This window comes from Podarcis erhardii (genome assembly GCF_964252035.2).
Source record: "Podarcis erhardii genome assembly, chromosome: 14".
Taxonomy (NCBI): domain Eukaryota; kingdom Metazoa; phylum Chordata; class Lepidosauria; order Squamata; family Lacertidae; genus Podarcis; species Podarcis erhardii.
Window position 1 is genome coordinate 12,152,963 of NC_138503.1, and position 16,062 is coordinate 12,169,024.

The window sequence follows — 16,062 nt, forward strand, 5'->3', positions numbered from 1 at the left end:
TGGGCCCTCTGGCGGTTCCCTCCCTGCGAGGAGTGAGGTTACAGGGAACCAGGCAGAGGGCCTTCTTGGTAGTGGTTCCCACTCTGTGGAACGCCCTCACTTCAGATGTGAAGGAAATAAGCAGCTATCCTATTTTTAAAAGACATCCGAAGGCAGCCCTGTTTAGGGAAGTTTTAATATTTAATTCTGTATTGTTTCTAACACTTGATTGGGAAACGCCCAGAGTGGCTGGGGAAACTGGGATGTCTTTTAAAAATAGGATAACTGCTTATTTCCTTCACATCTGAAGTGAGGGCGTTCCACAGAGCGGGCACCACTACAAAGAAGGCCCTCTGCCTGGTTCCCTGTAACCTCACTTCTCGCAGGGAGGGAACTGCCAGAAAGCCCTCAACGCTGGACCTCAGTGCCCGGGCTGAACGATGGGGGTGGAGACGCTCCTTCAGCTATACTTCCTTGGGAGTTAGTGGACTCTTCTTCTCTGGAGGTTTGTAAGCAGAGCTTGGATGGCTATCTGTCATCGAGTTGAAGTTCTTGCATTGCAGGGGTTTGGACTAGACGACCCTCGGGGTCCCTTCCAAACTCTATAGGGTTTAAAGAGCCCTGTCTGGAGCAGTCAGGGCTCGATCCATCTGCCCGCAGGACACGTGTTTTGCGCGGAGCCTTCGCCCTCGCGGGCTCGCCCTGCGCTCGCCTGCTGGGTTGGCCCGTGTCCCGGCCAGCCTCTCTCCGTCCCTCCCAGCGCCGGGGCGCCCGCCACTCGGAAGCCCTTCCGCCCCCGACGGTGCGAGCCAGCCGCCCACGGGGCATAAGCGCCTCCCCGTCGTGGCCGAGCCCCCTGCCACCCCCGGCCGAGTTGTCCCAGCGAGGAGCGCCTGGTCCGTCGGGCGTCGCGATGCAGGGCCAGGCAGCGGGCAGCCGGGCGCTGTGCTGCGCGCTGGCTGCCGTCGGGTTGCTGTCGGCGCTCAGCGCCGCCGGCACCGTCTTCTTGCTGGGCCAGTGGCGGGAGCTGAGCGCCGCGCTGCAGGCGACCCAGGACGAGGTGGCGCAGCTGCGGCAGCCCCAGGTTCCGCCGAGCGCGCTGCGGCACCTCCGCGACAGCGGCGCCCCGTCGGACGGCGGCCTCGCCCAAGCGCCGGGCGGCCGCGACAAGAGGAGCCAGCGGAGGCGCGCCCTCGCCAAGAGCCACATCCGCGCCGAGGACGAGGACATGCTCATGATGATGACCTACTCCATGGTGCCGGTAGGGGGCGCTCTGGCCTGTCGAGGGGGAGGAGGGGTCGGGGTCGAGACTGGGTTCCTCCCAAAGATCCAGGGAGAAATATGCACTTGGAAAGCGCCAGTTACCTGCCCCCAAGATCAGGCTTGCTACCCACCACTCCCCACTGGCAGAGCTCCTGTGTTGCTGCCAGCGGAAATCCAACAGGTGCAGCTCGTGCTATGGAAAGGGGCAGAAAGGTCCCTCACCCGTTGTACCCTTTTAGGGTAAAAGAGTATTGGGAAATGATCCACAATGAACTGGAAAAACCCAGAGTCCTTTCTGTTGGGGATAATTCAGACTGAAATTCCCAGGTGTCAAAAAAGCTAATTTATGTATGCTGCTATTGCGGCCCGTGTTTTGTTCATAGCGGTCAACGTTTCCCCCTTTTAAAGTGAAATTCCCTTATTTTGAATAGGATTCCTCACAAGAAAAGGGAAAAGTTGACAGCTATGGTTTTGCTAGCCCAAAAATGGAAAACAAGCAAGGTCCCAACTAAAGAAGAATGGAAACTTAAGTTGACAGAATATGCACAACTCACACACTTAACATATAGAATAAGAGAAAATAATTGTGTAGAGCTGAAAACGCTGGCAGCATTAAGATAAATTCAACAGTGTAAACCAAGTTTTGAGGGTGCAATAATGGAATACTGAATGGTATAGTTTTTGTAAAATATGCAGGGATTTACGATATGTAAAATGAACCATGGAAAGAGAACAAGGCAAGTCACTGATATCTGAAGGAGTTAAAATGCATATTTTAAACTGTAAAACAGAAAACGCATAAAAGAAGAAGAAAGAAAGTGCCCCCCGTTGGATTTCAGCCGTTCTTCGCGGCACAGGAGCGAGGCCAGCAGATAAAGATGGCAAGGGCGAATGAAGGCCCCGATATTTGGTGGAGGTGGGGGGCCTGAAATGTCCAGCGATAGCATCACCCCAGTGTCAAAGGCTCCTGTGTGCTTGACAGCTACAGCTTTCTCTGTCTCTGCATGGCGGCGCTTCAGAAAGGCACCACCTGATGAATTTTGCGATCTGAAGCCTGTTAGAGGATTTCTTCCATTCACATGCCTGTGCTCAGGTTGGATCTAAGCAACCTGGGTATGTGCAGGATACCAGCCAAAGTGTGTATATTTAAGTGCCTTAATAATAACTGTTGAATTGTATGCCGCCATAAGCAGGGTATCATTTTTTCAAAAAACAAAACCCCTCTTGATTTAAATAGCCAGAAATTCCCAGGTTCAGTCCCTGGCATCTCCAGGTAGGATAATGTACTCTTGTTGAGTTGGAAGGTACCCAAAGGTCATCTAGCCCAAGCCCTGCAATGCAGGACGGAGAAAGACTTCTATTCTGAAACCGCAAACAGTCGCTGCCAGTCAGTGTAGACACAAGCTAAATGGTCTGATTCAGTACAATGCAACTTTCCACGTTCCTCTTTTGGTTGTGCTGTGCAAGACCTCCAAGTGTGCTGCGCAGCAGGGGCTGGAGGAGAGGGCTACGGAAGGGGGCAGTTTGCAGATGCTTCAAATCCCTCTCCCTAGGTTTAAATGGGTAGAGTCAATCTCCAGGTTGTGTGATCTTGGTGGTATTTTAGACAGCTTGTTCTGCACTGCCAAGGTGAGCCAAAACATCAGCTGAACAGCAGTACTTGAAGCAGCAATGCCTCTTAATTTCTGAACCACTGAGTCTCTTGTGCTTGCCAATCAGAAGGTCGGCGGTTTGAATCCCCGTGATGGAGTGAGCTCTCGTTGCTCTGTCCTAGCTCCTGCCAACCTAGCAGTTCGAAAGCACACCAGTGGAAGTAGATTAATAGGTACCACTGCGGCGGGAAGGTAAACAGCGTTTCCGGGCGCTTTGATTTCCGTCATGGTGTTCCGTTGCGCCAGAAGCGGTTTAGTCCTGCTGGCCACATGACCCAGAAAGCTGTCTGTGAACAAACGCCTGGTCCCTCAGCCTGAAAGCAAGATGAGCACCACAACCCCATAGTCGGCTTTGACTGGACTTAACCATTCTGGGGTCCTTAATGTTTACCTTTTTACTTAAAACGGCAACACCTCTTGATTTTTCTTTATAGCCCCATAGCTTTAAGCACCTCCAAACCCTCTGATTTGTTGGAGGAATCAAGAGCCTTAGCAAACTATCCGAAAACCCACACTCTGCCTTTATACGCACTCTCACCCATACTTCCGTTTGACCTTTATTTTGATTTTTTGTGTGTACCGATTGATTCCACTGGGTCCAAGAACTTTTCTGGTTGTTCTGCAGCTGTGTCTTGCAAAGCTCCAATCTTATCTGCTGAATTTGATCTTATCAGTTGCACAGAAAATCCAGAGATTTTTGCTTTACAAAGCTTTGATTCGGTGGGTTAGATAGGATTTTCATGAGGCACAGCTGCATAACCACGAGAAAAGCCCCTTTTGTATTGCAGGGGGTTGGAAAAGTTTTGTGATTCTGTGATAACTTGTGTGCACACTCAGGGAGATGGCTTGACAGTGATAGAATTTATGATCCATTCGATGTTTCCCCCATAAAATACTTTATCTGTAGCTGTGTGATATTTTGTATCCTAAGACAGAACCACAAGGTATGCAAATGCTATCTAATCCTAAACTGCATTGCAGTAAAAACAAAAAACAGAACTTTCTTTCTTCCAGGATATACAACAGTTGTCTGAGCGATTATATAGTTATAACGTGTCTACAGCTGACACTCAGTTTAGAGAGTTGTCAACTCGCCCAGGCTTCTGTGCCTTTAATGATTTGCAACACTTGGAAGCTTGCCATAAGAACATAGGAAGACAGTTTGGAAACTTCAGCTGGTTCAGAATTCAGCGGCCAGGCTGCTCACCGGAGCAAGACGGTTTGAGCATATTACACCGATCCTGGTCCAACTGCACTGACTACCAATTAGTTTCCAGTCCCAATTCAAAGTGCTGGTTTTGACCTATAAAGCCTTAAATGGCTCAGGACCGCAATACCTCAAGGACCGCCTCTTTCCATATGAACCTACACAGACCCTGAGATCATCTTCTGAAGCCCTCCTTCGTGTGCCTCCTCCACGAGATGTCGGGAGGGTGGCAACACGAGAACGGGGCCTTCTCTGCAGTGGCTCCCCATCTGTGGAATGCTCTCCCCAGGGAAGTTCACCTGGCGCCTTCATTATACACCTTTTTAACCAGGCCTTTGGTTGCTTTGACTGACATCCTATGCCCTTTTAAAATGTGGCTCTTTTGGGGGGTGTGGGGGGTGTTATTGGGTTACAGTGGTACCTTGGTTTACAGACACTTCAGGTTACAGACTCTGCTAACCCAGAAATAGTACCTCAGGTTAAGAACTTTGCTTCAGGATGAGAACAGAAATTGTGCAGCAGTGGCGGGAGGCCCCATTAGCTAAAGTGGTCTTCAGGTTAAGAACAGTTTCAGATTCAGAACGGACCTCCAGAACGAATTAAGTTCTTAACCCAAGGTACCACTGTATTGTGTTTATTTTGATTTTATATATTGTGATCTTTTCTGTGAACCGTCCTGGTATAGGGCAGTGTATAAATCCAATAAATAATAAAATAATAATAATCGGAGGAGCTTGACTGTAGAATCAGGTTAAAGCCCCATCTAGTCCAGCATTCTGCTTTCACAGTGGCCAACCAGATGACTGTGGGAAGCTTGCAAGCGAGACCCAAGCAGAACAGCACTCTTTCAATCATAATTTCCAGCATCTAGTATTCAGAGGCATAATGTCTCTGACTATGGAGGTAGAAAACAGCCATCAGAGCTAGTGGCCATTGATAGTCTTGCCAATGTCCAAGGAGCATCATCTCATTCCAATTGCTGTAGACTAATGTAATATTTAGGGGACGCAGGTGGGGCTGTGGGTTAAACCACAGAGCCTAGGGCTTGCCGATCAGAAAGTCGGTGGTTCAAATCCCTGCAACGGGGGGAGCTCCCATTGCTCGGTCCCAGCCCCTACCAACCTAGCAGTTCGAAAGCACGCCAAAGTGCAAGTAGATAAATAGGTACTGCTCTGGTGGGAAGGTAAACAGCATTTCTGTGCGCTGCTCTGGTTTGCCAGATGCGGCTTAGTCATGCTGGCCACATGACCCGGAAGCTATACACCGGCTCCCTCGGCCAATAAAGCGAGATGAGTGCCGCAACACCAGAGTCGGCCACGACTGGACCTAATGGTCAGGGGTCCCTTTACCTTTACCTAAGTGATTGTTAAAGATGCAGGAGCCAGATCTGGGTGTAAAGCTGGCAACTCTGTATTTAATTGCCAATATTTGATGAAAAAAGTTTTCAGGGTGGTTTAAAGTGAAATGCAAAATGAAATCTGAACCCAGAACAAAACTGGCAGTGAAGAATGACATCTGTACCAGCAGATCTTAAAAAATGCAAGAACGGAAAGGAGGGGGGTGGAAATACAATTGAGAGGCAATTTTATCCATTCATTACTTTAATTTTAAAGATGGGTATAAATAGGGTGGAAGAACTTCTATTGCACATGTCTTGCTTGGTGGAGCTTCTGTCCAGACTCAAGTAAGAAAGTACCATTGAGCCAGGTGCTTGTATTATGTGTTCTTCGCACAATATGTATTTTGAATTATTTTTTGTTCCTCCATCCCTCCAACCTCTACAAGGCAAGCTTACTTTCCATGCTTGTGCTTTCTCTTGCCTCCTTACCCTGTGAGTGCCAGAGAAGCCAGAAGAGCCTGCATCAATTTCCCACGGCTGTGTGGCTCCATAAGATCTCACCTGTTCAGACCCTTTCATTAGATCATTCCTATTACATAGCCAGAAAGCTAGGGACTATCATTTGCATTTTAAAGGGCTGCAGCTCAGTGGTTAGAGCATCTCCTTTGCTTGCAGAAAGTCCTAGGTTCTATTGCTGGCGTCTGGAAGACAGCCTGGAGAGCCGCTGTCAGTACAGACAACAATGATCTAGTAAGGCAGTTTCCTGATGCCCATTTCTTGGGTCACTTGTGAAGGCTGTCAGACGAGCCAGTGTTTCGCTGCTTTTGCTTCATCTTCCTTTCCTAAGAGAGAGAGAACAGATCAAGCTCTCAAAATTGCAAAGCTAACATCATCTGTTCTGCAGATGTTCTTGCAAAAGGTAAGAAATGGAAAGGATTGGGGGAAACAAACAGAAGACGATTGGGTTTTTGTTATGTACTGAGCTGAATAGGATCCAGAATGCAGCAGTCTGATTGGTCCACAGTAGCCACCCAATCCAGCTCCAGGTGGAAGTGAATCCGCAACCTGATTGGCCTACAGGTGAATCCCGGAATTAGCCAATCACGTGGGGCCCATTGTGTAAATAACATATATAAAGCAGACATTCTGGGGGAATTTCCATTCCTCCTCACCACTATGAGCTGAATAAAGAGCATGAAATCCACTCTCGACTCTGAGTATATTTCAGTTTTAGTTGTTCTCTAGCTAGCCATCAGTTTTCCCCTAAAGCTGTTTCCCAGGGTTGTTTTACTTTGTCTAGATCCTCGGAGTGGGTGGGAAATCTCAGTTAGTTTGTGTCTACACGAATTAAGTGGCTGGAGTGGCTTTGCAATCAAACCATCTTCCCAGGGAACTCTGGGAATTGTAGGAGTGTGTGTGTGTCCTGACAACCCTTGGCCTCCTGAACAAACTACAGCTCCCATAATTCTTTGTGGGAAGCCATGGCTGTTTAAAAGTGCCGTTATAGTGTTTTACATGTATGCTGTAGGTGTGGGCTGAGTGTAGGGGGTCCATTGCAGGCCTCTATCCTGTCCTATACCCCCCCCCCCGTCTCATACTCTGGTTTTTCTTCAGATCATATAAATCTTCCGCCTTTTTGCTATATCCCACTGTTTTTGCTTGGCAACAGTGGTGTGGAAATTCTATGGGTAAAAGAAAGAGGCTTTCATCCTTTTTGTTGGGTGCATTCCTATGTCTTCTATAGCTCCCGATCTAGAGACAAGTATTGCAACAACGAAAAATCAGTGGCCATTTTTTCATCCCTCGATTCATTCTTTTGTGTCAAAAGAAATTGCAGGACAAATTCGTCCTCCTCCACCCCCACTCCCCGCTCTCCCGCTCTCTCTTAATAGACTCTCGCTATGATTATGCCAGTTGATGAAATGTTTTTGGTGAAGAAGCTCTGCAACGAGTGGGCAATCAGTCGCCCGACTTTGTGAACAAAAGTGTGGAAATGAAAGCAAAATAAGCAAAAAGGAGAGGGCAAGGAATCTGGAATGCAGTCGTGATATTCTGGCATGGCTATAGATTGGACGACAGTGCAAAACAAAGAAGCCCAAATCTGTAGTAAATGACTCATTCTCAGTTCGGTGAAAAGCGCCGCATGGAATGTGAGAGGAGCACTTTGATGCGCGTCCAAAATTCCTTGCTCATCAACCCTATTTGTATTATGTCGCTGAGCAGAGTTTGCTCACGTTCCAGATAGGGCTTGCTAATAATCTCACATTCTTTTCTCAAGCCCGCCCAAAGGCAAAGGCTCAAAATATTTCCCAAAGGCAAACATGGGTCGTGTGTCTAGATGCAGAAGAGAACCAGATCCTTCAGTACCTTTAAAACTGGGGATGGGGTTAGCCTGTGGCTCCCGAGATGTTGCCGGACTACACTTCCCATCATCAGCAGCCATTGGCCATGCTGGCTGGGGCTGATGGGAGTTGGAGTCCAACATCATCCTGGATAGCTCAGTTGGTTAGAGCATGGTGCTGATAATGCCAAGGTCGCAGGTTTGATCCCCATATGGGACAGTTGCCCATTCCTGCATTGCTGGGTGTTGGGCAGGATGATCCTGAGGGTCTCTCTGCAAATCTATGAATCATCTGGAAGGCCACAGGTGCCCCATCCTTGTTTTCAGTGGTTGTACAGAATATGGAATTATGTTATTGTTATGCAGGATGTTAAATTGTGGGTGAACATATCAGACGACACAGCGATTCTTCAAACAGCTCTTGTTTATTCACAGGCCCCAAACAGAACTGGCCTGAAGGGTTCAGCCAACCTGCTTATATAGAGCTCAACTACAAAGCAACAGTAACACTTTCTGTAACTATCCAATCACTGAACGTCACTTTCACTTTCTTATTTGCATATGTGGACCTGAGTGAAAACTATCTACAGTATCCCCCTGCTGGCCCAGGGTGAGAACTTCAGTACATAACACAGGATAAACTCCTGGGTGATATGAACAGTTTGGAAATGCCTGCCTATTGATCTTAGGCAAACTCCTTATCTGGGCTGTTTTAGGTAAAGGTAAAGGGACCCCTGACCATTAGGTCCAGTTGTGGCCGACTCTGTGTTGCAGCACTCATCTCACTTTACTGGCCGAGGGAGCCGGTGTACAGCTTCCAGGTCATGTGGCCAGCATGACTAAGTTGCTTCTGGTGAGCCAGAGCAGTGCATGGAAACGCTGTTTACCTTCCCGCTGGAGCTGTACCTATTTATCTACTTGCACTTTGACGTGCTTTTGAACTGCTAGGATGGCAGGAGCAGGGACTGAGCAACGGGAGCTCAACCCCGTCGCGGGGATTCGAACCTCCGACCTTCTGATCAGCTCTGTGGTTTAACCTGCAGCGCCACCCGTATCCCTTCTGTGCTGTTTTAGGTACCTGCTAAAACCTTTCTTGTTTAAACAAGCCTACATATACATGTATGGGACGTGGGTGGCGCTGTGGTCTAAACCACTGAGCCTAGGGCTTGCCAATCAGAAGGTCGATGGTTTGAATCACCGCGATGGGATGAGATCCCATTGCTCTGTTCCAGCTCCTGTCAACTTAGCAGTTTGAAAGCACGCCAGTGCAAGTAGATAAATTGTGGCGGGAAGGTAAACAGCCTTTCCATGCAGTCTGGCACTCATCATGGTGCGCCAGTAGCGATGGAGTCATGCTGGCCACATGACTCGGAAAGCTGTCTGTGGACAAACGCCAGTTCCCTTGGCCTAAAAAGGGAGATGAATGCCACAACCCCTAGACACCTTTGACTGGACTTAACCGTCCAGGGGTCCTTTATGTTTTACCTTTTACAGACATGTATATTTGCCATATATCTTAATTTGTAAGTTGTTTGAAAATAATAATAATAAGAAGAAGAACAATAATGATGCTGTATGACCCGTACCCAGCTAAAGCTTTCTCAGAATAAACCCGTTCATTCATTTTAATGGATGTACTTAGGGAAGGAGAACAACCAGAAAACTAGGATGGCATCAATGGTAGCAGGGAGAAAAAAGGGATGTGAAAATGATAGTGTTATAAATCTTGCTTCTATGCACGTAGCTCAGTGGGAGAGCATCTGCTTTGTATGCAGAAGGCCCCAATTTCAATCCCTGGCATCTCCAGGTAAGGATGGGAATGCTGCCCCCTGTCTGAAATCCTGGAGAGACACTTCCCACCAGTGTGGACAATACTGAACCTGATGGACTCGTGGTCTGATTTGGTAGAAGGCAGCTTCCCAGGGCTCCCTACTTCAAAGTCCCAGGTACCCAACATTGGCCATGCTGACTGGGACTGATGGGAGTTGGAGTCCAGCAGCACCCACAGGACATTGTGTTGGCTTCCCCAATTGAAGATTTCATACCCTCCAATATTTCTCTGATGAGAATAGGGATGTCCTATTCCACCACCACCATCAGTATTATTATTATTTTATTTATACCCCACTCATCTGACTAGGTTACCCCAGCCACTCTAATGTATATAAAAATATTATAAAACATTAAACATTAAAAACTTCCCTATACAGGGCTGCCTTCAGATGTCTTCTGAACGTTGTATAGTTACTTATCTCCTTGGCTCAGGGGTTGCATAACACCATACCCTCCAACATTTCTCTGAAGAAAATAGGGATGTCCTAAGGAGAAGCGGAGGGACGCGGGTGGTGCTGTGGGTTAAACCACAGAGCCTAGGACTTGCTGATCAGAAGGTCGGAGGTTCGAATCCCCGCAAAGGAGTGAGCTCCCGTTGCTCGGTCCCAGCTCCTGCCAACCTAGCAGTTCAAAAGCACGTCAAAGTGCAAGTAGATAAATAGGTACCGCTCTGGCGGGAAGGTAAACGGCGTTTCCGTGCGCTGCTCTGGTTCACCAGAAGTGGCTTAGTCATGCTGGCCACATGACCCGGAAGCTGTATGCCGGCTCCCTCAGCCAATAAAACAAGATGAGCGCCGCAACCCCAGAGTCGTCCACGACTGGACCTAATGGTCAGGGGTCCCTTTACCTTTAAGGAGAAGTGGGACATTCCGGGGTCAAATAAGAAACAGGGACAGCTTCTGTAAATCCGGGACTGTCCCTGGGAAACAGGAGCACTTGGAGGGTCTGAGATTTGCAGCAGCAAAGGGGGGGGGGTTAGGATGGAGGGCGCAGATGGAGGGCACACCCTGCTCCCAGCCAGAACATCACAAGTCATAACATTGGAGAGTTGCTGGGAATTCACTCTGGTGCTTATGCTTTGAATGAAAGGGAGCATGGTACCCAATTATTCTGATGCCTGATTAAAAAACATAGATTCACCCCCCCCCCATGGCCTTAGCAGTTAAGGCCAATGTGTTCTTTAAAAAACGAGCTTAGGTTGCATTTTGACGCTTGTCCTAACATTGCCCTCCTTTGGAACACTACATTCCCTGGTTTGTCAGCAGTGATGTCTGTACAAAAAGTAACCAGCATTCATCCCTTTAAATTATTTCCTTGGTGCCGTGGCCACTACCCCCCCCACCAAGCTCTCTTCTGTCCTCTGTCCAGCTTATCAGAGTTCAAATACATTGGGAGTACAGCCTGGGAGGGGGTCCCAAGGGCCACATAGAAAGGATTGGAGGGCCACGATTTGCCTGCAGTCCTGAGGTTTATTACCACCGCTGTAGAAAAGAAGTCATTAATTAATACTTAATAAAAAGATCACGGGACGCGGGTGGCGCTGTGGGTTAAACCACAGAGCCTAGGACTTGCCGATCAGAAGGTTGGCTGTTCGAATCCCTGCAACGGGGTGAGCTCCCGTTGCTCGGTCCCTGCTCCTGCCAACCTAGCAGTTCAAAAGCACGTCAAAGTGCAAGGAGATAAATAGGTACCACTCCGGTGGGAAGGTAAATGGCATTTCCGTGCGCTGCTCTGGTTCGCTGGCCACATGACCCGGAACTGTACGCCGGCTCCCTCGGCCAATAAAGCGAGATGAGCACTGCAACCCCAGAGTCGGTAACGACTGGACCTAATGGTCGGGGGTCCCTTTACCTTTACCTTTACCTTTAAAAAGATCACAGATCCACTTCAAATTGGAAACTGGATTTTTGTTCCTGTTAGGTTTTCAAGCAGAGGCTGGTTTGCCACCCAAGTGGGATGCTGTATCAGTGGATCACGGGCAGGGGTTGGGCTAGAGAGCCTTTGAGATCCCTTCCAGCTCTATGCTTAATGTATAATTGCAAGCAGAGGGGCAGCTCACCTGGGTACTCGTACACTCAAAAATGTTTGGTCTGACACACTTGGGAAGCAAATCTTTAAGACTGTATTTGGGCCTCAAGTTATAAAGGACAACTTGCCTTTGGTAGCCCCCGCACGTTTGTTGGGCTTCAGCATGAGTTGCAGATCTAGACTTGTCTCCTGTTTGGCAGGTTTACCTTGGACAGTGACTCAAGCAGAGACACAACAGGGATCTTCCAGCAAGGATGTAGAATTACTCTGTACCTCTTCATTAGGTGTGATTGGATTAAGGCACAGAGATGCAGCAGAACCATCTCGTCCTGCAGCAGCAGAGGCTGGTTGGAAGGTGGCAAAGTTGGGCTTTTTGACATGCAGAGACACAGTGGGCAGCCACCTCTGAAGATCCTGCTTAGTCTATGCCTTGGGGGTGGTTGAGTGACATTCATTCCTGATGCAGAAGGATACTGAATTCTCCAACTCCCTGATCCAAAAAATAATGATCGGAAGAACTCAGAGTATTTAAGCTTGCAGAGATGCAACGGGCAACTTCTTAGGAACATAAGACGAGTTTTGCTGGATCACACCAAAGGCCTGTCTAACCTCTGGATTCGTATGGGAACAAGCTAAGCATGTAGACATTCAGATTGCCTCTCACCCTGGAAATGTCATAAATCCATTTTGACCAGCAGCAACTGTTAGAGCTGGGCTCCATGGCTTTGTGCTTTGGAGCTGAGGGCAACCTTTCTGCATTTAATTGATTTATTTATCTCGAGTCGTGGCACACTCTGTCTTAAAGCATTATTCTGATGTGGTAGAATGGTAGGAAGCTGTCTAAATCTCACATTCTGCACCCTGCCATAAAGATACCGTGTTTTGTGATTTCAGGTCCGGGTGATGATCGAGATCTGCAACAGCACAAAGGGAGTGTGCTTGACAGGTATGCTGGAGAATTTGTGATTGGGCAAACTGGGGACTTCTTTCTGTCTGTGCCTATTTTATTGCTGCTACACCAGTGGGAGAAATTTGCCACCAGTATCACTACCCAAAGCTGCTCTAAACAGGAGCATGTCTAAGTGTCAGCAAATTTTTTCAGCAGGGAGCCGGTCCACTGTTCCTCAGACCTTGTGGGGGGCCAGACTATATTTTTTGGGGGAAAGTGAATGAATTCCTATGCTCCACAAATAACCCAGAGATGCATTTTAAATAAAAACACACATTCTACTCATGTAAAAACACCATGCAGGCCCCACAAATAACCCAGAGATGCATTTGAAATAAAAGCACACATGCTACTAATGTAAAAACACGCTGATTCCTGGACCGTCCACGGGATTGAGAAGGCGATTGGGCCAGATCCGGGCCCCAGGCCTTAGTTTGCCTACCCATGCTCTAACCCAGCTTTCTGCAACCTGTTCCTACTGGACTGCAAAACCCATCATCCCCGACCATTGACTATGCTGGCTGGGGCTTATGGGAATTAGAGTCCGAAACACCTTGAGGCCAGCAAGTTCGGGGAAAGGAGTTGCTAACTTAAGCGAGTTTGCGATATTTCAGGTTGGTCCTGATAAAGAAATGGCACTACTGGTACTTTTGGACTGCTTTCTTAATGGCAACACGGCTAATGGAAACCTGTGGCTTCCATTAGCTTTGGCTTCCATGTTCTTCATTTATCCTTGGTCTCCCACTAGTCAAGGATAATGGGAGCCACAGTCCAGTGTAGATAACCACAGGTTCCCCATCCCTGGTCTAAATGGAGCTTGTTGGCTATCAAGATCCAGCACAGTCCATCAAGTGCATTTTTGGCCTAGGACCTCAGGGATAAACAATGACTTGACGTCCATTTTTCAAGATGTGGGGAACCGTTGTCCTTCCAGATGTTGCTGAACCAGCATGGTGAATAGCCAGGAATGATGGCAGCATCTGGAAGGTCCAATTTCTCATACCTGGACTAGATACAATGGGGACGAGTCGCTGCTACGTAATTCTACACATCTTACATGCAAAGGCTGATGAATTTGCACAAGGACTTAAAAAAACCAACAACCCACAAACTGATTTGGAGATGTGAAGAATTGAATTTAAGATTGGACGAAATGAGAAACGGTTAGAGACACAAATTGATCAGTTTGCCCATTGCTAGTTTCAGGTTCCCAACAGTCAAGCAGGAATGAGGGAGCCTTAAAGCAGGATCTTTGCCACCATTTAATCCAGATCTGTTGTTTTGTTTTGGCACAGCCTTCAGATCCCATGTGCCATTTTCATGTGTGCTGCAAACTGAGATGCTGAGAGCTTCTAGGGAGGCACCAAAAATACAAAGGTGTAAAGGACTGGATTATGTTGGCTGGCAGGAGTGAAAAAGCGAGTGTGCCACTATCCTCTGCAATGAGACTACCCTGAGGAATGCATGCTTTGTCAAAAGAGCAACTGGCTGAAATTTAAGCGGGTGCTGGGCTTGGAACAGAGAAGGAAGTTTGTTTGTTTGTTTTGAAAGATTAGCCACCAGTGAACTGAATTGGGTGGTGGTAGAGGGAAGGATTACATTTCTGTATTTTTCAAAGTATTATGTTGTGCGTATTGTGAGCAGTTTCCCACATAAATACAGCAGCAACCAATGCTCCCTTCTCGAGCAGGCGAGGCAAACATTTTTCGCAAAGTTAATCCGCCATTTTCATTTTACTTTTGAGCACATTTATTTATTTAGAGCATTTGCACCCTGTTCTTCAGGCTGCCAACCTCCCATCTTCGTAGCTGTCAACTTTTCCCTTTTCTTGTGAGGAATCCTATTTGGAATAAGGGAATTTCCCTTAAAAAAAGGGAAACGTTTACAGCTATGCCCATCTTATGTTCAGCCAATGTACATGTGTAAACTCAGAGACTGGTAGCCGAATTGTGGAGGAGGGTGTGGACTGCTGGCTGCCGAAAACCTGTAGAGATGGGAAACATGTGACTCTCCACAAGTTGGACTCCAAGTCCCATCAGCCCCTGTCAGCATGGCCAATGGTCAGGGCTGATGGGTGTTGTAGTCAAACTGGCTTAGTTTACCCATCTTTGTTTCAAAGCAGGAATGGGGAACATCAGGCTTGAGCTCTCTGTCTCTCCTCTGGGACTCTCACAAGGCACATCCACTCTCCCCAGGCCATATCCCACTTAGGTTTCATTTCACACCTTCCTTGAGTGTTCTCACCTGGCTGCAAGGTGTCCTTGAGAAGGATAGAGGACATAGAGGGGGGTTGTGACAGTGTCAGTGTGTACAGCAACTAGCCTGCTGTACAGAGGTAAATTTACATTCATTTATCTTCTTTTAAAAATTATTTTCATTAATTTCCAAATTATTACAAATCAAAGCAAATTACTTTAATTTAATACAATTTCTTAAAATCAGGTTTCCCGCTCCTGTGGCAAACATATGTCAGTCGTTTCCTCCCATAGCTGCATCTTCCCTTATTTAATGTCCAGTTGATCCTTCACTTGTCGTTAGTCCATTCCTGCAGCTGACCACATTATTATTATTACAGTGAAACCTTGGAAGCCGAATGCCTTTAAACTCAAACGTTTTGACTTCCAAACGATCAAAAACCGAAAATGTTTTTCGGAAGCTGAATGTTTGACATGACTTCCGCCTCTTCTGCTTCCGATTGGCTGCAGGAAGCTCCCGCAGCCAATCGGAAGCCACGCCTTGGTTCTCTCTCTTTTTTTAAAAATAATATTTATTCAAATTTTAAGGATCACAAAGAGAAAATTAGAAAAAACAAAAAAAAAATACAGAAAATACAATACAAAAATACAAACAATTCGAAAAAAGAAAAAAGAGAAGAAGAAAAAACAGCTCAAACTTTTACATAACTTTCTTTCCTTTACTTATTTCCTTGACCTCCTCACACCTCCTTTTTTTGTATTCTAATTCAATTAGACATTTCAGCAAATCCTTTCTGGCTTTGTTTTTATCCTAATAATTTATCTTCATATACTGTAATTTTACATTCTCGGCTTTCTCTAATTAAAAAATCTTAATATACTGTAATTTTACATTCTCGTCTTTCTCTAATTAAAAAATCAATTTTTACCTAATCCTTTATATCATTTCTGCTAAAACCACATTACTTAATTCCAACATCCTTCTAACATTCCTTAATTTTGCAATGTTTCTGTAAATAAACTTTGAGCCACGCCTTGGTTCTCGAACCATTTCAAGAGTTGAACAGACTCCTGGAATGTATTAAATTCGAGAACCAAGCTATGACTGTATTATTATTATTATTATTATTATTATTATTATTACTTCCTACTTACAAACAGCGCCTCTGTTACATCTTATAAATATGAAATCCATTTCACATGTGTAGTCCTCTATGTACATTGTTGTTTCAGACCTGGTGTGCTGGGATAATTAATTAATATCTTCCCATTTTAC

At 46.7% G+C, this 16,062-nt stretch overlaps 1 protein-coding gene and 1 long non-coding RNA gene across 3 annotated transcripts in view; both read left to right on the top strand.

Annotated features, from left to right (window-relative positions):
* The window catches only part of LOC309328947, a 340,017-nt gene that overhangs the window by 183,149 nt on the left and 140,806 nt on the right, over positions 1 to 16,062 (top strand). The window lies entirely within an intron of this gene.
* GLDN (gliomedin) overlaps positions 882 to 16,062 on the top strand; it is a 41,522-nt gene continuing 26,341 nt past the window's right edge. The window contains exons 1-2 of the mRNA XM_081839011.1: positions 882 to 1,240; positions 12,537 to 12,588. Of these exons, the coding sequence (XP_081695137.1) occupies positions 893 to 1,240; positions 12,537 to 12,588 (400 nt within the window). The 5' untranslated portion in view covers positions 882 to 892. The remainder of the gene's footprint in view (positions 1,241 to 12,536; positions 12,589 to 16,062) is intronic.